Below are 27,653 nucleotides of genomic sequence, written 5' to 3'. Positions count from 1 at the left end.
TACACATTTTTTTGGGTCTCGTTTTTTGTTGATGTGAACCGTTTTCCTCAATTTGCCTTCAGATGTTAGAAGAGAACTGTTGTGTGAATGTTAGCAAAAGAAGAAGAAGAAAAAAAGGCTTTGCTTTAGGGTTGTGACAGTTTGCAACAGTCAGAGTTTTAGTGGGAATCCAACAATACAAATCAACTTTAGTATATCGTCCATCTAACATGAGAGAATACATTGAAGAAAGAAAAATCTAAGCAAGAAAAAAAACAGAATTATCTTCTCAGTTATTCTGAGAAGATACTGGGTTCTGTATAGCCTGGCTATGAAACTTTTGGTTGACAGCTGAGGCTGTTTTCATACCGATGGGTCACTTAATTTAGTCTGAATCAGTTGATGATCTTCAACTGATTCAGACTAAACTTTTCAATATCAAAAGTAAGTACGTAAACAATTAGATGAACTTTTTCCACATTCTCCATTTACAAGTACATTCCTTTTGGATACCAACCCATTTTCCCCTCAAGTCCTACTTACCTACCATGATTCATTGGAATCGATCAGGTTAGGGCATTAAGGGCAGCAGACATTTAACCAACTGGCGAGATGTATTAGGGTTTCCCCCAGAGTATCATAAGTCTGGCGGGCCACCAGGCTGTGCTTGTCACCCTCACCAGGCTAAGCTTTGTTTATGTGATTATTTTAATACACCAGTAACAGTCACATAAAAACACAGTGGGCATGGCACCATCCATTTTAAATCAATCAAAAGTTAAATTCATGCCACCAATATCTTTCTTTATTTTTATTAGGTTGTAATTCAATATTTCTTAAGTGTACAATTCTGCAGCAATCTGGATTTTATTTGAAAATCTTTATTTTTAATCCTGTGCTTGTCCAGCAGTCATGTTCACTAAACTCAACGAGCATGACCCTAAGAAAACGCCTAAACCTGGAGCACTGCAAGTTGTCACCATGCCCAGTAAAATGCTTTCAGGACAATATTCTTTTAATTTTACGGCCGAGAGAAGTAAACCTATCACACTGTTCAGTGGCCTGGAATGACCTCACATTTCCTTTCCCCCAAATAATAATAAAGTGTTAGATTATTTGGCAATACATTTTATTAAATGGCTCAAGAGTATGATAAATATCACTAAGGTGCATTGAGTTCACTAAACTGGAAGAGAAGAGATAAGGTGGGGTCACTGGTCCAACAATGTAAATCCTTAAAGGAACAGACCTAAAATAAGAACTTTAAAGAGAGAGGGTTATTATTTCAACAAAAACAAGATCTATTAAGAAGAGGAGCTCAAAGAAAACATTCTCAACATTTCCAATCAAACTATGGGAAATTTAAGATGTAAAAGCCTGATGAATTCAGTTGGTTATACAACAGCTGTTTTAGCTCGTTTCAAATATTTAATTACTATGCGTCGCTCTGCATCTAATTTCCATTAAATTTGCACATATAAAACATAACTATTAATAGGGAGAGGTCACCAAATTATTTTAATTCATTAGAGGGCATGAATCCACAAACAAGATCACGCTTTTAAAACGGGCTACTCTTCCCCTGGGGCTGGCTCTGTCCACTAGGCCCTGGTTATCGGAGCTGAGCAAGCGGCTCTTCTTTGACACAAAACACTTTCTTATCAGCAGCCTCCCGTTTCCTGTTAACAGCAGATGACACCAGCTTAGCTCACAACAGCTGAGCCCGTACATGGAGTATCAATGTTACAGATACAGATTTAGTATTGTAAATCAAAGCCATGTTTAGGAGAGCCTGCTGCACAGCCAAATGTGTCCTTTTCCGACCCGAGGTGTGAGAGTCCATAAGCTTTTCAAGTCATGGACATTTAAGTTGAATAGCACTTCTTACCAAATACATACCATGAGTCTAGGGAGTAAAACTTCAATCAAACTCACTTTATATATAACATGTAGCTTAGACAACGTGACTAGAGCTGCAGCTATCGATTATCTGAGATTTTGCTATTATTTTGGCGATTCATCAGATAAATAAAACTGGCACACTCTTCAGATTATTCAATTAATCATTTAGAAATGCATGAACACAAAATAAAATTAAATTCCTTTTTTTAAAATAAGAAAATAAACCGGTTATTGCCTAAAATGCAATTTTGCACGGTCCTTTCTGCTTGACTTAATACAGTGTAATAATAATCGGATTATTTTTTGGGATTAACTGATTAAGAATTGGATAGCAAAAGGTGCTTAAAAGCAGGTTTTATTTACAGATTTTGTACCAGGGAAAGCTAAAATTATGCCACTTGAGTTCTGGGTTGAACATTGGTTCATAGATGACAAAGGTTGTTTTTATTCTTTTAAGTGAAAAGAGTATGTATTTACTAGGGCTGTGTAATTATATCGATTCTACAATATTTATTGATTTTTTCCACCCTCGGAAAGTATCGATTTTTCATCCGCGAGTATCGATAAACCATAGGGGTCCATAGGCTTCTACTGTCTTTTTAACATGTCTGGTTTGTGACGGCGTAGCAGCAAGACTCTGCCTCCCACAGCCTCACTTTCAACTTGTGTTTAAAGTGCACATTATAAACTACACACCAGTTTTTAAATTGTGTTAATAGGCCAAGTAAAACCAGAGTTATGTTAAAATAAGCAAACCATATTTTTCCGAATGTCAGAGAAATGTCAAAAACCGGCTTTTCCAGGTTATGTGAAAGGGAATGAGCTTTCAAACGTAAAAAACGAAAGACAACATTAGATTCCTTTGTTTTTGGAAATCTCAAATCTTCAATAAATAACGATGGGCTGTATTTTGTTGCCACGAAACGCAGTAAAGTTGCACAAGTAACCGTGAAAGAGAAGCGGAACGGAGCAGCGGCAAAAGCTGGGAGATCGCGAAATTAATGCAAAGTTTGGATATTGGAGCGATCAGGTGGCATCTACTTCGTAATTTGTTTGTAGCTTAGTGGTTTCTGTTCTGTATATAAAGGATGAACACGCAGCATGCAGTGGCGCTCTGTTTTGAGCTGGAAGACGGAGAGGGGAAACCTGCAGCTGCAGTCTGGGCGCAGTGAGGATTGCCACGATGACAATGGCGGATCGATTTTAGTCAGTTACTAATATTCATATTAGTAACTGACAAAGAGTATCAGAGACTGAGAGTACGATGAGGTCCTGGCAGTCTGAGATGCAGCTACTCAGAGATCCAAGCAGGGGAATGGCGGCGCTGCGCAGCTGCAAGGAGTCGATCACTACGGGGTGAGGCAGAGCCACTTCCCCAGCAGCTAGTAGTAAACAGCTTACAGCCACTGCTAACTCCGGGAGCCATGGTAGAAAAGCCTTTTCCCTATAGTCTAAAAGACTTTTTTTTATTCCAAAATGCAGCCACAGTATTTCCAACAGAAAAACATAAGTGCAATCATTTGCATATTGAGAGTCTACAGAGGCTGGTAATCTCCCCACTCAGCTCCTGGATCACTGTTGAAACTTTATGTTTTATGTCAAAACCACATGAATTAAATGACCGAAACTAATTTTCTCACTGCATCTTTGATTCATTTTGTCCAGCTGTAACCTCTTAGTCTCTGTCCAATCAGAGTCAGGTATTGTGTGGTTGGTGCTTTTAATCAGTTTTCAGTTAATTAAATCCAAGTCTATGAAACACAAAATGTCACTAAAATCACTCTGTCCTTCTAAAAACTTTCAGAATATTGTAAAAGTGCATAGAATCGCATCGATTGCCAAATATTGTGATGTATATCGTGTCGTGACCAGAATATCGTATCGTGAGATTATAGTATCGCTACATCCCTAGTAAGAAGGTTCTGTCTATTATGGACAATAAACAGCACCCTCTCCACCACATAGTGGACAGACAGCGGAGCACCTTCTCACATAGGCTGCTCCAGCTCCGCTGTCGTAGGGACAGATACAGGAAATCCTTCCTGCCACATGCCATCTCACTGTACAATAAAAGCTAAATCAGTGTTCTGCACTAATCAGTCCAATTTTGCACAACTGCACTGTGGCACACTTGCTGTACATATATTTACATATACATACTGTATCTGCATTTTTTTGAATCTTTGCAAGGACCTCTCTAAGATGCTTTTTATATTGACAGCATGTTATATTCTATTTTTATTTTTATTTTGTCTACAATTGCTACTCAGTGGTGGTTGTTGTGTGTCTTGTCTCTATGCTGCTGTAACTGCGAAATAATTTCCCTGCTGGGATGAATAAAGTAATTCTATTCTATTCTATTTACCTTTACTGTTTTTGCTTAATTACTGCTTCGAATGTGCCTTCTGCAAATTTACTTTGTTAGTCTCTATGGTCTTGTTAATTATTTGATTACCAAGTTAGCTGATGTCAATTAATCACGATTAATCCGATTGTTTTCAGCCCTGAATACAGCATGGCTACTTTATTATTTTTGATATTTTAATGTGAATCTTCAATTAATAAGAATTAAACCGAAGCTTTCCAAAAGTATGGCTGACTTAACATAAAGCAGAATTCGGCTGATAAGAGTTCTTCTGAGAATTTGAGTTTTTCCAGAACTTTTTCTTTTTATTTGAATGTTAATTGAAATGTTCTTTTCTATGTTGTACACTAATATCTTTTGTAACCGTAGTGTGAGAACAAAGCAGGAATTTCTGAATAATTTGCATCGCCTATCGCCAATGCAGAGAAGACTTATGACGAACCCAATTCTACGAGTTCAGCCTCGTATGTCATTACTCTGAGCCAAACCAATAGGAAGAGGTGAAAACAACAATCTATATTTTCCATCTAGAAAGAGAGAAGTTCTTTGCATAATCTATGAACAGAAGTCAGTTTTCATACATCAGTGATATTCATCAATTCTGTAAGCCAAACTCAATTCACATTTGCACCGTCACACCTTTAAGCAATTCATAACTCGCCAAAGATGCTTGTTTTTGGATTGTGTGAAGAATTATACAAAACAGAGCCAACAGAATACCGATGGACTTGAACTAACCTTTGGGTACAAATTGGAATATAAAACAATTTGTAACAGGAATCAGAAAGAAGCTACTTCTGTGTAACACTGTTTACATGTGTTAACTCTTGAACATTACTGCTTAATAGAGATGAGATGTCTTTTGGCAAAAAAAAAGAAATATCTCATTATAATAAAACTAGGGCTCCAAGATAACAGAAAATACTGTGATTTTTCAACAAGGGATACGTAAATTCAGCAACTCCGACCTAAGTGTTGAAATCTTTTTTTTTTTCTTAAAGTCTTGTTAACATGTTCACATGTTCTGACAAATATGTGAAATGCTATTTAGATGAGCAAATGACTACAATACTTGGCTTCAATGAACAATTAAACATGTTTCTGAAAAGATAAAAACTGTTCCCCCTCCCTTAAAATAACTACAGTGATTTGGCTACATATTACTAAAGACTACCACTATTTTGTTTTTAAAGTTAATGAATCAACAGCAACTAAAACTAGGTTAGTTGGTACAATAAATAAATATGTAAATCAAATAAACCAACCAAGTAGGTCTTTTAAATCTAACCGCTTTCTTTTAGTGCAACACCACCAGCTCAGAGATGTACTGAAGCACACTATGAGAAAGAAAAGAAGAAGAAAAAAGAAGAGCTACGACATGTCTGATGCAAATTTTGATACAGCTATTGAGCGGAGAACATCTGAGCACAGCGGCCAGATCCCTTATTGATGTCAGAAGCTGCCAAGAGTGTAGGTACATGTATTATTCATGGCAGCAAAGACGACCGCCTTCTCACAGCCCGACTCCCCTTCTCTGTCTCAATCCAACAAGTCTCATGTCTGCCAGCATCAGAGAACCACATGGTAGCCAGCTCAGCCAAGAAGAACTCATCATTACAGCACTGGATATGGTGCATTTTACGACACCACTAAGTTTTCAGGAAGGGACGCTGGTTTCTTGTTTTGGTGTTAGTAGGACTGAAAATATCCCTCGATTGACCACTGCAAAAATGTGGAGGTAAGATCTGACTGTGACGATTATTTTAGTAATCGATTATTCTCGGCTGATTAATCAGTCAATCAAATAAAAAACTGACACGTTCTTCAGATCTTTGTATTTAACCTCTTAGTCACTAAATTAGTTGACAATCATTTCAATAATTCATTAATCACAATTAATCGTTTCAGCCTTATGTCCTGTCTGTGCTTGATTCATATTCTGTTTACTACACATTTCACCTGTCATGTTATTGATTTTTGATTACATGAATGTGATAGGAGGAAGACCAAAGATGAGAGGAAAATCTGATCATGATCTGGTGGGGCCATGAATGTAGGACAATATGAAGATGCTTTGTAGCTAAACTGAGTTAGCTTAGCACAATATTAAAACATCATGAAAAACTTGGCAAATGGGGCCTTTTTTGTTTTTGTAAAGGCTGGTTTTACCAGTGGACTTAAGAAATATTTACTGTGTAACAATAATCATGCTAAAACTGACGTAGACATGAGGCACTAAAGAGTCAAATAGAAGATCTGGAGTCTGGCAAACCACATGTGGAGCAGCTCAAAGGCTCTGAGCCTCATTAGACTGAAAACAGCAACAGCGATTGGAAGGAAATAAAGTCGTGATAATAGAGAAAATCCTGAGTTTATGATTTCGTGTCAAAGTCGTGAAGGAATACAGGTGATTTATTAGGATTATTGACAGACATGCCATTTCATTCAGATACTACAAAACCAGGGTTTCAAGTTTTCCTCCCTCTGCTAGTGCTGTTAGAGTCTTCAATACCTAATGAGAACAAAAACTCTTTACTACAAACACCCAGAAAAACTAGAGCTAAGCTCACTCTTTAGCTTTTTCACAATCAAACTGACCTGAAACCAGATTGATCAAGGTTAGAAAGCCACAACTGCCTGCAAATAGCCAGAATTTGCTAATACATGAGACGCCCTTTAAGAACGCTTAAAACTGCTTATTTTAATAAACACCGAATAGCTTAAATGGCTTCAATATGCCCAGAGGAAATCGTCACAGCACTGCCACAAAAGATAACATCTATTGCCTTCTTATCTCTGCTCTTTTGGGTACAGCCAATCAGCTCAAAGTAAAATAAATGGCGCCCCTGGGTTCAGCAGCCAATAGCATAGTCAAATAGCACTTTTCAGTATTTTGTCTACCCAAGCTGCATTTTTCAAAAGAAAATGCTCTTTATTTCTTTTGCTATGAAACCTCTCTGACTAAAAGGAAAAAAAATGGCACGGAGAATAATTTACAATCTGGTCACCAACATCTTCAACAGGAAGCCAATTAGACCACAACACTGTCATGAGCTTAAGTAACTGAATACAAGTGTGCTAAGAGAACTACAGTTGGTAGCACTGTTGCCTTGCAGCAAGAAGGTCCTGGGTTCGATTCCCGGCCGGGGTCTTTCTGCATGGAGTTTGCATGTTCTCCCTGTGCATGCGTGGGTTCTCTCCGGGTACTCCGGCTTCCTCCCACAGTCCAAAAACATGACTGTTAGGTTAATTGGTCTATCTAAATTCTCCCTAGGGGTGTGTGTGTGTGTGCATGGTTGTTTGTCCTGTATGTCTTTGTGTTGCCCTGCGACAGACTGGCGACCTGTCCAGGGCGTACCCCGCCTCCCGCCTGGAACATGGCTGGAGATGGGCACCAGCAACCCTCCCGACCCCATTAGGGACAAGGGTGAACAGAAAATGGATGGATGGATGGATGGAATTTTTTTGCATCACTGGGTCTCAATAAGCAGTTTTGTATTTGCATTTTAAATATTTAGGTCTTACATAAGCAAAATCCCTATTGGAGAAAAGCAGTGTTAAAATGACCTTTACATGTACAATATTAGTTCATATTTTACAGTTATCAATTCAACAATATACTATAAGAGGAAAAAGAAAGTGGCAAATATAGCAGAACTGCATCATAGCTGATGGTTAAGAGAGGAAAACATGAGCATGTCTGATTCGACTACAACCACATAATGCACTTATGCAAGTTCTTCCTACTGTGTGATCAACGTAAGCTCAAAGTCTTTCTATTGTCAGGGTTAGAAGTAAGGCGGCACTCCTGCTGAATGCAGAGAAAATCCTACAGAACAAAAGTTAAGGCTTCAAATAAGTTCTAGTAACGACAACAACAACAAAAATGCAGTCTGAATTTTATAGACAGCTGTGTTCCTGCAGAAAAGTCTGATGAAAAGGTGACAAATAGATGTGAGAGCCAAGAAAGGTAGGAGATGTTCTGTGATTTTTTTTTGTTGTTGCAACACCTGCTACAGAAAAAAAGAAAAAAAAAAAAAATCACAAAGCAGGAGGGGGTTAAGAAGAAAGTGACTAATACGGTAGTATGCATTCGTGGTCTGCTGAGCCTCGTTTCCTTGGTTTTTACAGAGAAACGAGAGGCTCAATGATTTGAGACGCAAAATGGACCCCACCGTTGATCGCAAACCTCCTACATAAACCTGAGGAGAAAGACGGATGTGATTTTCACCTCAGCGTAAGAATTCACACTTCAGCCACATATGATGGTATTATGATGCCTCAACATGTACAAACTGTCAAGTGTAGAAACATAAAAAGACATGTATGTTAAGATATCCTTCATTATAAAGTGTCTTTAAAGCTTAATCTGTTATAAAACATGCTAGAATGATGCGCTTGAAGCTGTGATTTCATTTAGTGCGAGGAGAAGAAATGGGAACGGTTTGCATCATCAGAGGCTCCTCACACCGCCATGCTAATGAGCAGCTCTGAGGGACACCCGATGTAACTGTGAGATGATTATGATAATCTCATATAGTCCAACACTGAGCGCGCGCACACACACACATGCTCTTTCATAAATGCTGTATGCACCCACAACAGTGTTACTAGGCAACGGAAACCCATTAGCCCCCAAGGTAGCCCACATCCACATGAAGACACACACTGAAAAGGAACACTTAAACAATTGTTCAGAAGGAGAATGCATGAAAACACACACACACATATATATATATACATACACACACATATACACACACCCCTACATATATATATATATATACACATATATACAGTACATATATACATATGTAGGTGGCACAGGCCTCTGAGAATGAGTCGTTTTTACTGAATTATTATATTATTATAAAAGCGACGGTAACACGGCGAAGACCCCTGCAAGTCGTCTGGAGGTCTGGCTGATAATTTACATCCCGAATCAGCAAGATAACTCCTGAAACAGCCGAGCTATCTGAGGCCCAACCGCTGCAAAGCAGAACCCAGAAAATCTATCCGTTTCCACTCTCTGAGTAATTATATATATATATATATATATATAAAACCCTCATTGTTCCCAAAAGTGTTATTAATGATTGCATCCTCCTAAGCATGCTAAGCCCTTAAACAGTTCACCCTGCACATTGATGGAGACATGTGACTCCATTAGCAGCCAGCCGGCCTGAATCGAGATGGGCGTTGGAAAGAGGAAGCCACATGGAAGCTTCAGTGTGACTGAAAATAACAGCCTTGTTCTGTGTGGCTTTCCGGGCAGCCAAGATGAGGCATGACGGTGGGTAAACATGAGAAGGTTACATGCACAGCCCAGTAATTACATGGGTTTGACACATGACACTGAGCCAATTAGCATAATGGGGCTGGGTTGAGTAAACGAGGGTGTAGCAATCATAATGAAGGACACAAAGGCAGAATGTAATATAAACATACTTGTCAAAATTGACCATGTTCAAATTCGAGACTAGATTTTTATTTTATTTTTTACAACCCAAAATCTCCATTTAGTTGGGTTTTCTAATGTGTATGTTTGCTTGAAAGTCAGATTTTAGCTAAAACTGAATCTATAATAATAAATCTGGACTAAATCATGTATATACCTTGTTGTTGTTTGTTGAAGTTCGCAAAAACTGGAGTTTGGATGCTTTATTTGACATCTAAACTCAAAAATGTCAGATTGTAACTCTGATTTAAAAGGAATTAGAGGTTGAAAAAGGATATGAGAATGCCCTTTGGCCTTTAAAACAGAGCATTTTATCTCCAGGTTAGCAATTGACAGAATCTAAACTTCTAATGTTGCATACACAAAACGACTCGTTTTTTTAAAAATCTATATAAAATACCTTATTAAATTGAATTTTTTTAACTTTAAGATCACATCATATAATGTATAACTTTTTTTTACAACAAATTTTTTATTTATTTTTTACAAACTGGACAAAAAAAAAGCACCTCTAGCCATTTATTTCTAGGTCTTTGTCGTTTTTGTAATAATAGCCAAGGTAATCTTGCTAATCGCTCCCTTTCTATATGGGTGACAATCTTTATTTCTGGCTTTACACAAACCAGAGATTAGAAACTTTAGTGCATATTTTAGTGCTAACTAACACTAAGTAGCTGATTTGTTTGAAGCTGAACTCTTCCAATTTCAACAATTTAGAAAGATTTTAAACTGACATAGGACTGGGCAGTAAATCTATTTGATTGATTAATCAAATTTTAGTCTTTTAAAGATTTAATATTTGGAAAATCTGGATTTTTTTCACCAATGTACTCCTTATGTTTCCATAATTCAAAGTGATGTCAGCACGTCCAATGCTGCCATTGTGACATTCGACAAGCGTGTTTTACAGCTTCTATTTATTTGGACTTTGAATTCCGGTCACCTCTAGGAGAAAATCTAACCATTTTTTTTTGTTACAATAATAAAGTCATTATATTAGAAACATACAGTTGTAGTAATGCGAGAATAAAATAGTATGACAACGAAGTAGAAATAACACAAATACTCCAAATTAATGTCCCCAGAATAAAGTTGTAATATTAGAAGAATGTAGTAATTTTATGAGAACTCCAACACAAAAACAAAAAAAATTGTCCAAGCTTTTTTCTTACTCAAACGCTGTCTCATAATTGCAAGATGCTGTTGAGTAAAAATATGTTTTTATTTTGATATCATGTCTATGTTCTCGTCATTAAAAATAATAATACAAACAATTCTTGTAGCCAGGACCTAATACTCCATCGTACAACTCAATAAGAAGAGTTCAAATTCAAACCAAACGACTGGCTTAAGTCGGCTTGAACTGAGCAGACCCTGGATTTCAGAATCAGGCCATTTCTGAGGCTAAATAAAGCAACACACACACAAACACACACCCTGCCACATTAACTAAGTCTTATCTCACACAGGCCAGCGATGACACTGTATAACCTGGATTGTATACTACAGCTCCGGCACTTTGTGCATTAGGCTGATTGTGCCGACTGCTCTGATAACATACAGTTTACTTGCATGGGCCGAACTGAGGACACAGCAGGGCACAACATTGATGGCGTGTATTTATAGCAGTTCCATCACCAGAAAACTCCCAACTCTCCACCCCCCAGCTCAGTCAGCGGCTCACCCCCACCCGCCCTCAGGGAAACCCCTAGCAACAAGGAACTCCAACAAGCTGCCCGCTGTTTTATTTTTATTTTGGATGGCCGCAGCCTGAGCCGCTGAAGCGCGCTGCTGCGTTTCTGTCAAAGCACCGTGCATTTGTGAGTGGGCATGCTTTTAAGCAAAGTGTGTGCTGCAAATGTGTGGAGGTGCGTCTTTTATGCCAAAATATGCATGTTATTACTAGTGGGCTATTAAATTCTGTCAGTAAGGGAACAAGTACTGCGCCGCCAAAAGCAGGCCTTCAAAGCTTCCCTCCTCCCACTTTTTACATAAATCAGGCAAATCGAGGTGAAGCGCAAAGAAAATATTCACGTTTATCTGGTGGATGTCAATACACAGAGCTGAGGAGGGAGTGACCGACGGCGAGAATTTATTGGCGAACGTCATTTTAAGAGCGGTAACCTGCAGAAGGACGGATTTCTCCAACTTGTTGTTGCTCACAGTTAGGGCCCGCCTGTCTGAGCAGTTGAGAAGTTGAACAGCTGTTGATTAGTGAGGCAACCAAGATGGTCAAAAATAAAGACAAGGATATAGGGGTTATTGTATTGCTTATCATTTATCACGATAAATTTTGATGCCACAAATTCTAATTAATGATGTTAAAACTGTCCATATTATAATGATTGATAGTTTTTCTATTTTCTCCACCGTTTGTTCATTAAAAACATCAGTAAATACCAATAAATTTGAAAATACAGCTACTTGGTGAAGCTTAGTGACACAAACCACTTCTTTACATGACTAGTAGGTATATTTTTCAAGATTAGTATTTGTGTTTATAGGGCTATAATTGCTGTGTCTTGCAGTCACACTTACCTAAAAAGAATGTAATGTATAGTTGTCACTTAATGTTATCTCAATAGTACCACAAAATATTGTGATAAAATATTATATTTCACCCATCTCCATAAGTATGTTAAAAAACATGAAAGATTAGAGAACGATCCATAATAATATGTAAAAATATGTAACAGACACCTTCAGTATTTACTTGTTTGAAACTCAAAGATATCCATAATCACCCTCTAAATAGGAAGACTGTTAAAATTTGGTGTTTTTATTTTACTTGCTAAACTTGGAGTAACTATTTCCAGGCTCATACAGAACATTTAAGAACAAGAAGTCATGGCGCACGGCTAGTTGCTGGAGTTACAGCAAAGGTCATGGAGAGAGAGAAGAATACACATAATAAAAAATAAAACTTCAAAGCAGAACGGTCAGAGACTTGATTGGTTGAGTGTTCAGTCATGCCTCATTTGAATCCCCCCCTCCTCTCTGTGGCGCCCTAATCCGGAGGGATGCCTGGAAGGCCAGGCCGGCCAAGGTCCTGTCCCCCATTAAGTATGGACAAGCTAGAGTGTTGTCCCTCTTCACAGCCCTGCTCACTTTACCAAGACATATCACTCTCAAAAAGTTATGAAAAAGTGTCTATTTTTTCAACATTTGCACATTCTGCAATGTTAGAAGCACAAACTAACATATTTTATTTGTATATGACGTGATGGACCAACACAAAGAGAACTGATGTGAAACGGAAGGAAAACAAAATGAATGGCTTTCAAATATGTCAAGTAAATGTGTGAATTAGCTTTTAGCCCCCGAAGCACACTCTGTAGAACTATGTGCTGATGTTGCTAAGAGAGCATCTAGAGACTAAACATATTACTCGTTAAACTTTGAGACAGCAATGTGGGATTTATGACTAGACTTTGACTGGCACTTTCTTACACACTGATCTGGCTTGATCTCCACTGTAGCTCAGGTTGCGTCTTTTGTATCACTGTTCTGTTTGAAGGTGAACCATTACCAAAGTTTCAAGTCTTTTACAGCTGCCAACAGGTTTTCTTTCAGGGTTGTGGTTTCTGCAGGTTTCACCAACTCAAATGTAAGACTTTTTTAAAGACCATTATGGATGGAATTTAAGACCTATACATCTCAAAAGACATGTACAAAGTTTGACCAACCAATTGACGATACATTTTACCCAAGATAGACGCAGTAATGCTGGCTTGCTAGTTAGCTAGCAAGGGTATGTAAGCAGTGAGTCATGCACTGCAATGAAGATGTTTGCATGTGACCAAAACATTCGCTTGACAGTAAAGTCCCGCTAGAAAGGAATACATTGAATAAACATGATTAAATAGTCCTGCCAAAACAAATTGTAAGACATGTTATTAATGTATTTAAGGCCAACCCTACATTTTTCAATGATTTTAAGGCATTTCAAGGCCTTAATTTTAGATAGACGAATTTAAGACTTGTATTAACTCATCTTTAGCTTCATCCACCTTCCCATCAATTCTGACAGGTTACCCCAATCTGCTGGGGAGATCGGGGTAACCAGTCGGCGAGTGACAGAAGCATCGCCAAGAAAGACAGAAAATGATATAATTGTGGGATCACTTGAAACTACATTAAAAAAAAAATAACACTGTTCAGAGCGTGTAGTGCAAAACAGAATTGAAGTTTCACAATAGCATGTCGTGAAACACATCAGAAGGAAACATCCACTACATGCATTGAGCTCATCCTGGCTGCTCACAGCTAACATTTTGATTCTCTTTGGAAAAAAACAAAAAAAAAAAACAATCTGTGATTGTTAGTGCAGAAATTAGCTTGTTGCAAGGAAACATATTTTGATTAACATTGCATGTACTTGTGGTCAAGAAGAATAAGGAAGTGAAAAAATGTAAATTTGATAATTGGTTGGTACACATCATATATTTTATTTTTAAAAAATATTTTCATACATCAAACTTGAGACTTCAAGTGAAGTGCAATATAAAAGGCAGCTTTTATTAATGCCTCAACTTAAATGAGCTTTTTAAGTTAACATGAATCTTTTTTATTTCTCATTTGTTTTTACATTTAAAAAAAGGTTCAACTCAAGACTAAAAGTGATGTTTTTCTGGCATTGCATTTTAAACAGTAAAACATCTTATTAAAGTAACCAAACAGTGTTTTTACTAGCATTTTCTCTTTCACATGTTTCTTTTACTAGCTTAAGTAGGTACTACACAGCAATTGTCAGCAATCAATAGATTAACTGATTAATAAAATCATAATTTACGTTACATTTCTCAACAATTTTACATCAGACCTTTCTGTGTGTTGCTTGGTTCTTCATAATTGATCTTTGTTTCTTAACAAATGTTCTCCAATACTCTGAAACCTTCAAAAATAAAATGTAGATTTTAAAAAATGTGGTATGAATAATTCTGCACAGTATTTGGCACAAGCATATAATGGAAGTTGAGTTGGTGTTTCATAAATCCCAAAACTACAAGAAATAATAAAAAAAAAACTTTAAGTATACAGATCCAAAAACTACATCATACAAAAAAAATCTTAGCTTTGCTCTGATCAATATTACAGCATACGATCACCATTTGAGAGAATATAGGATGTTTTTCCACACCTCTGCCTCCTACACGCCTTTTAAAACTGTCTCTGCAGCTATGTTCAAAGCCCTGATGTAAAAATTACTGATGGTGTGAATGACTGATGAGGTCAATCTATACCTGTGTCGCAGTCCCCAAAGACCACCTACACCGCATAGGCACCAGCCACCATCTGCATGCTCATTAAAACACATGCAGCGGTGGAGCCTTTAAGCTGGTTATTACCAATATCCGACAGTAAAGTGTATTGAGTGAGTGTATTCTGCAGCACAAAGAGGATGCTTTAACAAAAAAAAAGGTATTACAGATTAATCTAAATTATACAAACCCATGTGCAAATTCAATATTGGGCAATAAGCAAATTACCCAAGGAAAAAACAAAAGCAAATAGAAGGATTTTATCCATACTCGACACTAAATTGTATTTTCAACAGCCTCAAAATTATTCAACTCCCTGAACCAATTTCCTCATAAGAGCACACAATTACAAATGAATTGTTTCAGCACTGCTTGAAGGAAGATCCCCTAAGATGCCTGGACTCTTAACTGCAACATTTCACTGCATGTTAGGAATATGGTCAAAAAAATGGCCTAAAAGTTCAGGGCGCCATTAAATTGCCAAAACAAGGAAAATGTTTCAAAAAGTCCCTGGAAATCCCCTAAAGAGTTACCTGGAAGTGGCAGAAAGAGGAAGAGGAGGTGGATAAGTTGAAACGCTGACTGATTAGTTCTGTAGCAAAACTTAATGCAGACAGTGAAGCACGGTGATGGCTCAGTGATGCTCTGTGGCTGCTTTGGAGAATTCAAGTGAATGGGAGATGTTTGCTCATGGGTGAGGCGCAAAAATCGATTACAAACAATACTAAATCAATTAATGTTGATTTATTGCCAACTATACCAATTCTATAACCAGAAATCGGTATAATTTGCCAATTATAGACTTAGAAGGTAAAGGTTCCACAAAAGAATAAATGTATTTAATTTTCTCAGCTTTACTCAACAATTTTGTGCCACAATATATTAAAAAACACAAAAGTAAAACAACACTGTTTGCTTTCAACATGGTGGCAAAATGCACATCATCATCTGGATCCATGATGATCAACAATAAAACAATATTACATTAGCTTGTGTGCTCTGCAGATACTGAGCAAAGTGTCAGTCTGCTGTGTGAAGTTACATAACAACTGGAGTAGGCAAAGACAGGAAGGTTGCCTTCCATATCTAAACCAAGAGATTTAACATGATGGAAAATTTCAGAACTAATTCATATCTGAGAGTTGATTTGTTTTTTTAAAAACCATGATATTTTTGAAGAACTTAACATTTACTGAATAGACTATTCTAAAAGAAAACTAAGCTAGTAAAATGCTACTGTAGTTAATCAGTTAAATAGATCATAAGATCACAAAATGCACACACAAAGAACTGCTTGTGCTGTAATAAACATCAGCTCACACCCTGCATTCAGGCTCCTTATGCTAATAATACCTGAGGTGACGCATCGATATGAGCATTTGAGCAGATGTCAATATCTGATATTAATATTGTTATGTTGACCTTAATACAAACGTTAAGGTCAATCTGTCATGCAGAGGAACTGACGGCATAAAAAGTCAAGAAGCGGTAAGCTGATCAAGTAATGAAGGAACTGTAATAAAACTAAATATATATGAATATATTAAGTATTCTTCATAAAAAAATGTTGCCTTTGTCCCAGAAAAACCAAAATACTTATAATCTTGTCAACCAGCTCTTCAGATAAAAACAATGGAAGCTCTAAATATTATTATAAATGATAAATCAAGCTGAGGCAAAGATTGAAAGTACTTACAATGTGAGCACATCTCCAGGGGGTAACTGGCTTCATTTCCCTGAGAAATGAAGAAAGACAGTTAGCCAAAAAAATACTGAAAGTTAAGCTTATAGTTCAAACAGTACACTTTCATTTTATACATTTTTTGCCTCTTCTCTTAGTGTTCAAGATGCAAAAACCTCAGATTTAATTAAGACTGGTTGATGTGGAAGCAACCACATGCACTGCTGATTTTACAGTTCATTTGGTAAACCCTGGTACGCTGAACCATGCAATAAAAGGGGAACCTTTGCTGCACACCAAAGATTGATGAACAGGCTGGTAACATTTCCTGTTAAAAAAAAACAACAAATAATAAAAAAAGATAGGGTATACAGTTCAAAATATTTTAGATTTGAAACCTATAATAGGGTACAAACTAAAGTCAAACAATGGAGGGCAATGCTTTAGATGGTGTGAATATAGTGTGAAAAGTTATTTCTTCAGTTTCAGATAGTTTGCTTCTGCTCTAATTAGGTTCCCTGAGGGTACTTTTTCATCTTCACTTCACTATTAGAACCACAGAAACATGAAACTCTAATCTGCGTTAGTCACTTTATTAGTCACTTAGACAAAGAACTATAAACTTTACTTTTTAATCAATGAATAATCACTACAACTGCTTTATTATTCCCTAGCATCTGTGTGTAGTATTGCACTTTTTTCTACATGCAAATGTACATTTTTGGTGCAATTGTGTGTCAGAAAAACATAATCACACACAGTCGAGGCACATGCTTTTCATAGGAGTAGCACCAACAAGTCTGATGAGAAAACAAATAATGCGTTTGTCATCTTTATCCGGCAGTTTAATTAAATTAGCTCAATGAATGTGTCACTATTAACACATCCTATAGATATACTACACCAAGGTTATTGTGCCAGCTCAGTGCAACGTGAATAGGCAATGTCCCATTTCTGTAACAATGCTACACAACTGCCATCTGCTTTGGAATATTTTGCATACAAGACAAGCGCTCAAATATTTTCTAACATCTATCTCATCCTTATGGGATGGCTTACGGTAAACTTTACAAGTCTTTTGTTTTCAGAAAGTACAATTTTCAAATAGTCATTAAATTGGGAAAGTACCAAAAAAATCATTTTTTACAAGTAGCAGTAAAAGGCTTTCGCCAGTTTTGTCTGGAAAAACCCAAAACAATATACGACTTCGAAACCACAGCCACGTGAAACTACACACTCATTATTTTTGAAAACAAAAACTGTTAACGTTGATCAAGTGCGAAATTTCTTATAAAAAATAAAATTAAAAAAAATTCAATAACAGTTCTGAATACATTTGTAAGATGGATACGGTACATTAATTCTAATAGCATCTTTGTTGGAAAGCACTGCTGATAAGATTCTTTGTATTCGGACAGGTTCTAACAGGTTTGTTGTTGTGCTGAAAGGTGATGATCTCTCCAGCCCTTTGGCATTTTGCACTGGAAACCTTAAAGACTTCTGCTACGCAGAGTTTGCTATCAATTAATCTGAAATGCCTTAATGTGTCAAATTCAACTGCTTAAAATCTCTCAACTGTGATGAGAACACCAGTGTCCCCATGAACCCATTGACTTCCAGGTAGGTGTAATTGGGGTTACAGTTATGGGGTTATGTATTGATGGTTTTTCAAAGCCAAGTAGTTATACTGCACCCAATCTTAAGGAGCAATCTTAAGGGCTCTTGACAGAAATACTGTAATGTCTTTGTGAAATTCTAGCTCATGTTCAACCTTCACATCAGCAGCATTCCCATTACATTCAACTGCAGTGCCAACTAAGGTGGTCGGATAATTGACAGAGTGAGACCAAACACTTTTGCGGAAGCCAATGAGAAAAGCCTTTATTAAAGTGGTAGAATTGATGGGATGCATTCCCGAAGCCAAGTAAGAGATCCAACAGGCCAGGGAGCAATCGATCTCTCCTCCAAGGAATGCCAAAGCAAATTTCTATTTGCCAAATTTGCAACAAAGTTGAACGTTTCTATCAGTCAAGTCTAAAGGACAACATTTTGCTTCAAGACATCAGCTCCCCACTCCAGCTGAACAGTCTTTTGATCTATTTTACTCAATGATACACAATCAAGTAAAGTTTGAACCAACGTAAATGCCAAAGCAGTTCAAATCAACAAGAACAGAGTCAAAAAGTTGTCATATCAGCTTACGGTAACTCTGTGCTGTAACGAAGAGGAAGGACTTGCCACACACAAGTTGAGGTATTTTAAGAGCGACAAGGAGAAAGAAGTGAGATGGGATTAACCAGGAGAGCGCCTTAGCATTTGACACCCTAAAGGGAGAGTGGAGTCAGCGCAGTGATCAATGGTTGACATGTACACGGTTTTCCTCTGAAACTGCTTCACATTGGCTGAGCGCAGCCAGTTCAAGAGAGGAAATTTTTGGAGTAGCTCGACCCGTGCCGCACAGCATCGCTAGTATCGCATTTGGGTGTCTTTTTGTCGTCGCTGCCCTGTCATAGTGGCAATGTGATACTTTATTGATCTGAACAGAGAAAAGTCCTTAGGTTTGTTATTTTTCTCCCTGCTGTAGAGCTCAGTAAGCTACAATATGCTACATTTCCACAAGGACAACAGAGGAACTCTTACAAGGGAAGCGCACCAAGAGTGATTCATTATACATCATCATGTAATTTTAATAACGCTTTAATCATAACCTTAAAAAAAAACAGAGGTTAAATAAGCATTGGGTAGCTTGACTCTTAACTACAGCCCAGACATTCATTCTTGTTTAAATGAAAACTGCAGGGTCTCTGCAGGTAAAGAGACTTAGGGCAAAGGAGATTTGGTTTGAGGGATTACAGGTTTACTGACCAAGGTGTTAGTTCCTTTCTGTGGCCATCAAGGAGTAACTCTTGCTATGTCTTCCTGTGACAAACCACTTCATTGCACTCCATTCACACATGGAATAAAAGGCAAAATAATAATAATTTAAAAAAAAGAAACAAAGGAAAAAGCATGAATTTCTTCCCTGTATACATAGAGAGAAACAGAGGCAGGGAGAGATGGACTAGTTTGCTCATCAATAATGCATGCTTCATTCAGAATCAATTAGACCAATGCGCACAAAACACGTTTTGCATAATGAAGAGTCTGGCAAAGTGGCTGGTTCAGTAGCAACACTGCAGCCGACCCAAAAACCCGGCTAATTATAGACCTGCAGGACTCGTAACATGAAAGGCTATTACAGTGCATGCGGCTGCAGAGCTGAAGTACTTTTCTGAACCTTTGTGTTCTCCTCTTTTTAAAAAAATAAATAAAAAAAATTGGCAAATCAAAATTGTAGGAAACAAGTGACTACCAGCAAGCCGTTTCATCCTTTGAATAGATTGGGCTATAAGGAAGCAGAAGCATTAGTCATCAAATATTCCAATACTGCCTGTCAAAGAAATCAAATTGTTTACCCCGACTGGGGTCACGGTAAAATGAACTAAAATGTATACAATATGATCAGGAGGGATGCTTGATTTTGACCTCTCAGCAATTTTATTTGCTTCCTCCTTAAAGAACTGATATTATGGGTTGCATAAAATTTGTTTCCCTTAAGTTGTTTGGCCTAATAGCTAAGACACATTTACTTTGAAAGTACATTTATCTAATATTTTGCTCCATTACTTACTGTCGCTGCAAAAATGTCCAGCTATAAATAGCATATAGACATGAATATTGTTGATCAAGTAGGATGGCTGAATGTAATAACCTCAGGTTGTAGCTCCACATCCTATCTTAAGACTAAAACTTCCAGGTCCTTGTGTAATAAAAATAAAAATGGTTAAAGTAGGGCTGTGGGAAAGTACTTTTTACTGTAAAAGTTAATGGAAAAAAAACCTTCTGGAAGTAAAAAATAAGCACAGTACTCGTCAAAAACATGAATAAAATGCAGCAGATACACAAGCACAACTCTTAGAAATAATTGTACAATAAACAAGGAGAAAGACATCAATTAGTCTCCTAATCTAATCATTGGTGCTGTGTTTATTGGTTGTAATGGAATAAGACACACTGGGGAAGACCATTCAATGCATCTTAACTGCATTGGGAAAATGTTTGACTCCTGTCTGAGAAATCCGCCTCATTTACCTTTCTAAAGCGCTATTAAAGTACGATTACAATGATGTGAGGGTTGCCAGTATACTTGTTTAGTCTGGCTCACAGTTTTCAAAGTTATACAAATTAAGCATTTATGGTTGAGTACCAGTCTGATACAATTACAGCACTGCCGAGGAAAACAAAGTCAGAGGCAATATGTTTGGGGAAACTCCACTTTTACATTTCTTTGTAATATTCCTGCACAATATTACGACGTGGAATTAAATGTTAAAGTTAGACAAATGTTTTTAAAACCATTACGACAAGTCGGATAAGTCACTTTGGTGTTAAATGCCTGCAGGGCTGACTAACAAGTATTTCAGGAATAAATTTAATAATTTTGATCTTTTTATTGTATAAAGAAGTAATATTGTTTGATTACTACAATCTATTTTAAAACTGCTCCCAGTGATAGAGGTTAAAAGTGCAGTTTTGGAGTTCCTGATAATACATATACAAATTTTATATTAGATATAAAGGCAGTACATCAGAAAAGAAAATCAATCAAGAATTAATCTAAATTTGCCAACACTAGTTAACAGGCAACTGAAAAGAAAAACGAGACAAAATTTGAATACATCCGAAACATAAAACAATACAAACACTTTTTATAAAACCTTACTCAACTTCAAAATGGTCACAACTTTTATCTACGGTTTAGATTTTTTTTTAGTCATTTAGTGTTTTCTTACCAGTCCATCAAAATTGGAATAATAGTAGTTATCTATTATCCCTTCAAGACTGTACCACCACGTTGATGTATTAAAATAGTTACCAAATAATAAAAACGTATTACCATATTATTAGGAAAGGCAATTTACAAAAACAAATCCAGGATCAAATTCAACCTCCTGTGTTTACTGACAAGTGCGTACTGTAGATCCTAATATGTAAGGCTGATATGTATACTGTCTGTTTTGTACTCAAGTGAAGTAAATAAGTTCCGACTTAAAACCACAACATTCATTAGATCTCAAATTGATTTGTTTAGAATTTTCTCCCATTTTTTTCCCGGCTCACTTCTCTCGATCAGGGATCACAGAACTACACGCCGCCCCCACACAACCATGTCTGAGGATATCAAGCTTACAGGCAGAGCTTTATGAACCAGTGAGAGTCAGAGCAGATATGGGCTTCTCTGCTTTAAACAGAAGTTACTTTTACCGTTTTTCCTCTTTATACAGCTGGGGGCGGAAGGGAAACAAAACACACAGAACAACAAGCAGCAGGGAATTATAGCCGTTAGCCTGTCTGAATAAATGTTTAATCTCACAAGTTAGCAACATAACCAAAAACCTTTTCAGAAAGGTTTATGGTTATGTAAATTCTCCCCTCCGGTTCAGTTTCTGAGTCTGATGTGTGGATGTGTTTTCAGTTTTACAGTCTCTGTGTTAGTGGATGTATGTGTGATTGCTCCGTGTTGAGCTGCATGCAGTTTTAGGAGAAAATATTAAAAAAAATAATTAGCACAAGCTGAGCTGCCTGAAGGAACCCCAGCTCTCAGCCATTACTTGGCCTGACTCAAGCCTTTGTACAAAGAGGTTAAAGCCCTCATAATGCTGTCAACCAAACAACCAGATGTCTCAGTCAAGTTGCGCATCAGAGTATCTGAGAAAAATGGTTTTTTTTTTTTTTAAAGAACTAGGTTAGAAGACAAATATTCTGATTAAAAGACAGAATTATTAGATACTTGAGCCCATTTAGCGCTACTTATGTTAGCATTTTGTTAAAGGATCATTTGTAAGTTTCTGCTGTCTCATAATAGATAGCTATTGATTTTAGAACGGGGCTCATTTCATTTCCCCTGCTAATAGTTTTGTTATGGAATTTTTGTTAAATATGTAGGAGGGTATACCAATTTAAAAGAAACCATATGTAGAGTAATTTATCTACTTTTGGTTTTAAATGTTTATGTTGCACATCTTAATACAACAGGCAACATATTTAGCAGGAAGTGAACAATATGGCATAAACAGATTCAACAGGTTGTCTAGGTAGTTCATCCTTAGCAGGGTCGGTGAAAGATGCTAATTTGATCCAGTAAAAACCCATCAACCTTCCATAAGTTCTGCTTTTTGCCATTAGGCCTGTCATCATACACAACAAATAACTTAATCACATGATAAATTAATAATTCTCATTTTCATTCTCTATTGTATTTATTTCTCTTTTTCTTTCTACCAAAAACTGGAAGACAAAAGTCTTCAGTTTGATGATTTGGTCTCAACTAGCCTCATTTCTTTGAAGGGGGCTAGTTCTGTTTACAGTCTTGATAATTCATTTTGTGTTGTTTCTGTTGCTTTGTTTATTTATTCTTAGATATTTACAATTTCTTTCAGTACCAGTCTTAAATGTTCATTAGAATTGAAAGATTATTGATCTTTGAGAAAGTGCTCTTGCATTATTATGCCGTTGCCGTTATATCACTTGAAAATTGTGTCAAAGCAAGAATAATATTGTCTATTGTAATAACTTCTGGGACAATTTACCGTTATTGTGACAATTTATGTCACGACAACATATTTTATAAAATTTGTTATTGTGACAGGCCTAGTTGCTGTCTGCAAAACTTGGGATGTGTCCTGCTGTAAACCAGGCATAATGAAGACAGGCTGACCTCAACTAACCTGCTAAATGGCACTTGAAATATTTGCAAATAGCTGTTTACTAATGACGTGCCGGTGCATCTGCAGCCTTCAGCGCTGAAGGCTGCAGATGCGGAGCGGTCAGCGAGGAGAGACAAATCCAGATTGAGTAGGCTGGCTGGGAAGTGCAGCGTGGATCACGTCGTGTTGATCATCACTTGTGCTGGTGCTTCTCTGTGGCTTTTATCTCTTTTACATTAGCTACAGCTAAATCCGTATGTGGGTGGCGCTTGATTGCTAGGCAGCATATGGTCCCCTTAGCATCAGATCATTCCACTACATGCTTTAGCAACTGCGAGGCTCTAGCTCCAGTCTAGCCTTGCAGCAGAGATAGGTCCCTCTAAAACAAACAATAAGATGGCTGAAAGATATGCAAGCCCCAGCATCTACCCTTAAATGTGAGTGCTGTAAAGCTAATAGAAGGGAAGTTTACCTATTTTTATTGAACAATGACATTTTCAATACAAGTAAGCTCAAAAAGCATTCATCACTGACTCCATGTTTACATGACTGTATTATTTGATAAAAAAAAGGATCAAATTGAAATCTATTTATTTGACTTAGAAAGTGTTTGATTGGATTAAATTGAGTTTTTTGTAAAGTGTTTTGAGACGATATTGGTTGTGAATTGGCGCTATATAAATGAACTGAATTGACTGAATAAATAAAATCTCCTTAAAGGGATAAAGTCAACAGCCATTTGATTTTGGATTTGAATTTCTCCCAGTTTTTTTTTTTATGTTTACACAGGCAAAACCTGGGTCGGTGTCATTTACAATTTAGAGAAAATAAAAAAAATCTAAAGTAGCAATATTTAGGTTTGGTAGTAAAGATTTGAAACAGGATTGTACATGGAGAGGAGGACAGTTTTAAATGTAGACATCTAGATTGTGCAGTTTATTTACCTGTTAATCACTTGTTGGTTGTACCCTATTGTACATTTTGAAGTATACGCAAACTTCTGATTACATGTGTGTGACAAGAGTTTCTTTAAAAGTCCATAAGATCAGTACACTAAAAAATATTTACCAACCAATGACATCTCAACGTTTGCACAAAGTAATCCAGTAACATGCGATGTAATTGCCAGCTCTCCCCTGCAGGTGAAATTTTAGGTCCAGTGACCGATCCTCCACAGTATTATGTTGCCCTTAGAGATTTCAAGAAATAAAGGGCATTATAAATCAAATATACTATTATTATGTGACTAATGACATAAAAAGAGTAAGGTGGAAATATTATTTAGATCACCTGCTGACGAATACACCAGCTGGAATTCATTACATTCAGCAGAATCACTTTTTAAATTATCTAGGACAACAATTTTATGCTGTTCGCATTAGTCACACCGGCATCTGCCACTAGCACTGGTGGATCTTAACGGAGCATCCAGGGTGTTCCCCAGCTGATTCGCCTCTGAAAATAGCCTGCAAACCACGCCTACCTGGCACACCAGGGATGATGTCATCTACAAATAACTGTCAATGCAAAACCTCATCTACAAACGGCAAAAAAACAAAGTCTAGTTATTTATAATTGCGACGCACCACAGGAAGTTGGTGGAACAGTATTATCTCAATCATCTGCCAGCGAGTTAAATGCAGCCTGTCCAAAAACAGCAGAGCTCTTCCTCCACGGTAGAACTACTTCCACGTGCGAGCGCCTATAGAGGCACTTTGGGGGCATGTTCCCACTTCAGGACAGGTATGATTCAGACAGAATACGGCAACATTTTCTGTACCTTATTTCTCACCGTGAGCAAACGTTTAAAGAGTCGCACTGAAGAGTCTGAAAGTCTTACCACGTTAACTGTGGCTTACTGAAACCATTCCAGTTATATTGGCTAATACATTAGCAGCAATAGCAAACAAATTAAATCTAACTCAGCACTTACAAAAAGAGACATTTTGCTGTTTTTTTGGGGGGGGGGGGGGTTAAGAATCTGAGCTACCTTGGGAGGTCTTTTGTTTACAATACCTAAAATCTCTCAAACCCAACTTGTATTGTTTTACACTAAACAGATATTCTATAAACACTTTGGTTTCTGAAACATTTTCCTCTATTTGTGATAAAATATTGTAAAAATAATCCACTTAAACTTCAGCATTTTTGTGGCTTCAATGTTTGACCCTCTGTAAAATAGTCTACATGGCAGTTAAATGCAAAAATATGTACATTTTTATAAAACTGTACAAATAAATTGTAATCATCTGTGTGGAAATAGTCCAGTTCAACTTCAGTGTTGTACTGTTCCCAAACAGTAAATGAGGGAATTTCAAGACTATATCATTAAAGCATTAAATAATACCTCCCTAACTTATCTGTTGTTGTTTTGTTTTTTATTAAATTGAAATAATGCACACAAGTTCAAGTTTTATGACAGATTTACAGGTTGGGGTCTTAGTTGCCATGGGGAAAAGAATATGTGACTTTAGTTTTTGGCATGCTGATCACAGATCAGAACTCATTCAAAGGCAAAAAAAAAAAGACTGGTGTGTTCTACAAAAAAAGGAAAGCTATTGTAATTCCTCAACTTGGAAAAATAAAATACGAGAACAGCAAGGCATTGAAATTTGTCGACATGTTCTTCAGCCATCTAAATAGGCATCTCAAAAGGTTACTGGCACAATTCCCTGCATCTCAGCTGAACATATATGGATCGAAGCCTAGGACGCTGTTTTCTCAGGTTCTGGATGGTTGGATCTGCTGACCAATACCTACCTTCCATCCCACAGAACCATGGAGCCATCTCCGCTGCCCTACATTGTTTTTTGATTATTTTTTTTTACAATTTCTTTTTAATAGTCAACTTGCTAATTTAGCCGTTCACACTACAAAGTCATTGTCACGCTCTCTTTGGTATTTCACTGACTGCTTGTAGCATTGTTGTGCATATGCATATATATATATATATATATATATATATTAAGGCAGCATTAAAGTATAATCATGTTTATGATTATAATGCATTTTCAAATGATCTCAGGTATGCAAATTAATTGCCTGATGGTTACTACAGCAGGCGGTGTGTGGCAGTGTAGCAATCCCATGGCCTGCTATGTCAGCTTCCCTAAAAAAAAAAAATCGTTGTAAATTCATTCTAAAACGCCCCAACCTATTATTCAAAGCATATGCAGTAATATTATATAATGCAGCAGTTTCATATACAGCGTCGTGCTTCCTATATGGAAATAAAATGCGCTTTCTATTTAATGCACAGCACTGCAGCTACATGACTAGTCGGTGAATTTTCCTGCTCGGTGGGTAAAAATGTGCCACAATTAAGCGCAAAGCCACATGCAATAAGCGGGTATTTCTGTCACTAAAACTAATTTGCGAGGCCCTGGTTGCTAATAAGAGTGTGGGCTATGTCGAGAAAGGATGAGAATATCTGGGCCACAAGCTGCAGGCTACTGTCAGCAGAGCCCTGGGGTATTGGAGCCAAAAGTGGGGAAGAAAAGCGTTTCCTCCTCGCAAAGCTCGACGTTTCTCGACCGTTCACTCAAAGCGAAACACTCATGGCGGAAAAGAAGCTGTGAAAACGCCACATTATTCGACACATTAGAGCACAGGCCTGCCAGCTGGTGTGTTTACCAGTCGGCGGAGGCTGAAAATAGGAGCCGTTGCTTCTGCTGCTTACCATCTTGCGGGTCGGATGATGAAATCCAGGCGATGAGAACGGAAAAGAGGTGAAACAGGAAGAGTCAGCGGGCCGCCGAGCCGAGCGGAACGATACAAAAAAAAAAACCCCAACACGGTAGTAGTGCCTCTTCAGAGGTCTGGTCCTGGATTTGTACCCAGCTTTCAGACTCTCCTCGCCGTCTCTCTCTGTAACCGAGGCTTTCACTGCAGTGGCGAAGGGAGTGAGAGCCGCTGGGAGGGGACAGTAAGCGGAGGAGGAGGTTCGGTTTGACAAGCAGGCGGTGGCGGAGGGGCGGAGGGTGAGTGAGAAGGGGGGAGGTGCGGCAGTACTGTACATCCGGGTACTACAAGCTGCATGGTTGTTTTTTTTTTTTGGTTGTTTTTTTTATGTCCTACACACAAAGCAGCTTTGTGCACGGGCTCCTCCTGGTGGTGGAATCTCAACATTGCAGGGAGATATTTCCCCAAACTTTATCGCAAAACTAGAACACCATATAAAATAACATTTTTGAAAATAACTGTTCATATGTTGGTTTCTAACCTTATTTTTTATTTATCTCTGTAAAATAAAGTAATGTAA

General features: G+C 37.5%; 1 protein-coding gene across 1 annotated transcript in view; it reads right to left on the bottom strand.

Moving 5' to 3' along the window:
- Nucleotides 1-27,382, bottom strand: part of LOC116713137 (calcineurin subunit B type 1) — a 36,032-nt gene extending 8,650 nt beyond the window's left edge. Inside the window, exons 1-2 of the mRNA XM_032553137.1 lie at nt 27,072-27,382; nt 16,662-16,701 (exon numbers count right to left, since the gene is read on the bottom strand). Of these exons, the coding sequence (XP_032409028.1) occupies nt 16,662-16,701; nt 27,072-27,074 (43 nt within the window). The 5' untranslated portion in view covers nt 27,075-27,382. The remainder of the gene's footprint in view (nt 1-16,661; nt 16,702-27,071) is intronic.
- Between the last annotated feature and the right edge of the window lie 271 nt (nt 27,383-27,653).

This window comes from Xiphophorus hellerii, chromosome 22 (genome assembly GCF_003331165.1).
Source record: "Xiphophorus hellerii strain 12219 chromosome 22, Xiphophorus_hellerii-4.1, whole genome shotgun sequence".
In the NCBI taxonomy this organism is placed as follows: Eukaryota; Metazoa; Chordata; class Actinopteri; order Cyprinodontiformes; family Poeciliidae; genus Xiphophorus; species Xiphophorus hellerii.
The sequence above is the reverse complement of the archived record's forward strand: the minus strand, read 5'-3'. Positions and strand labels throughout refer to the sequence as shown.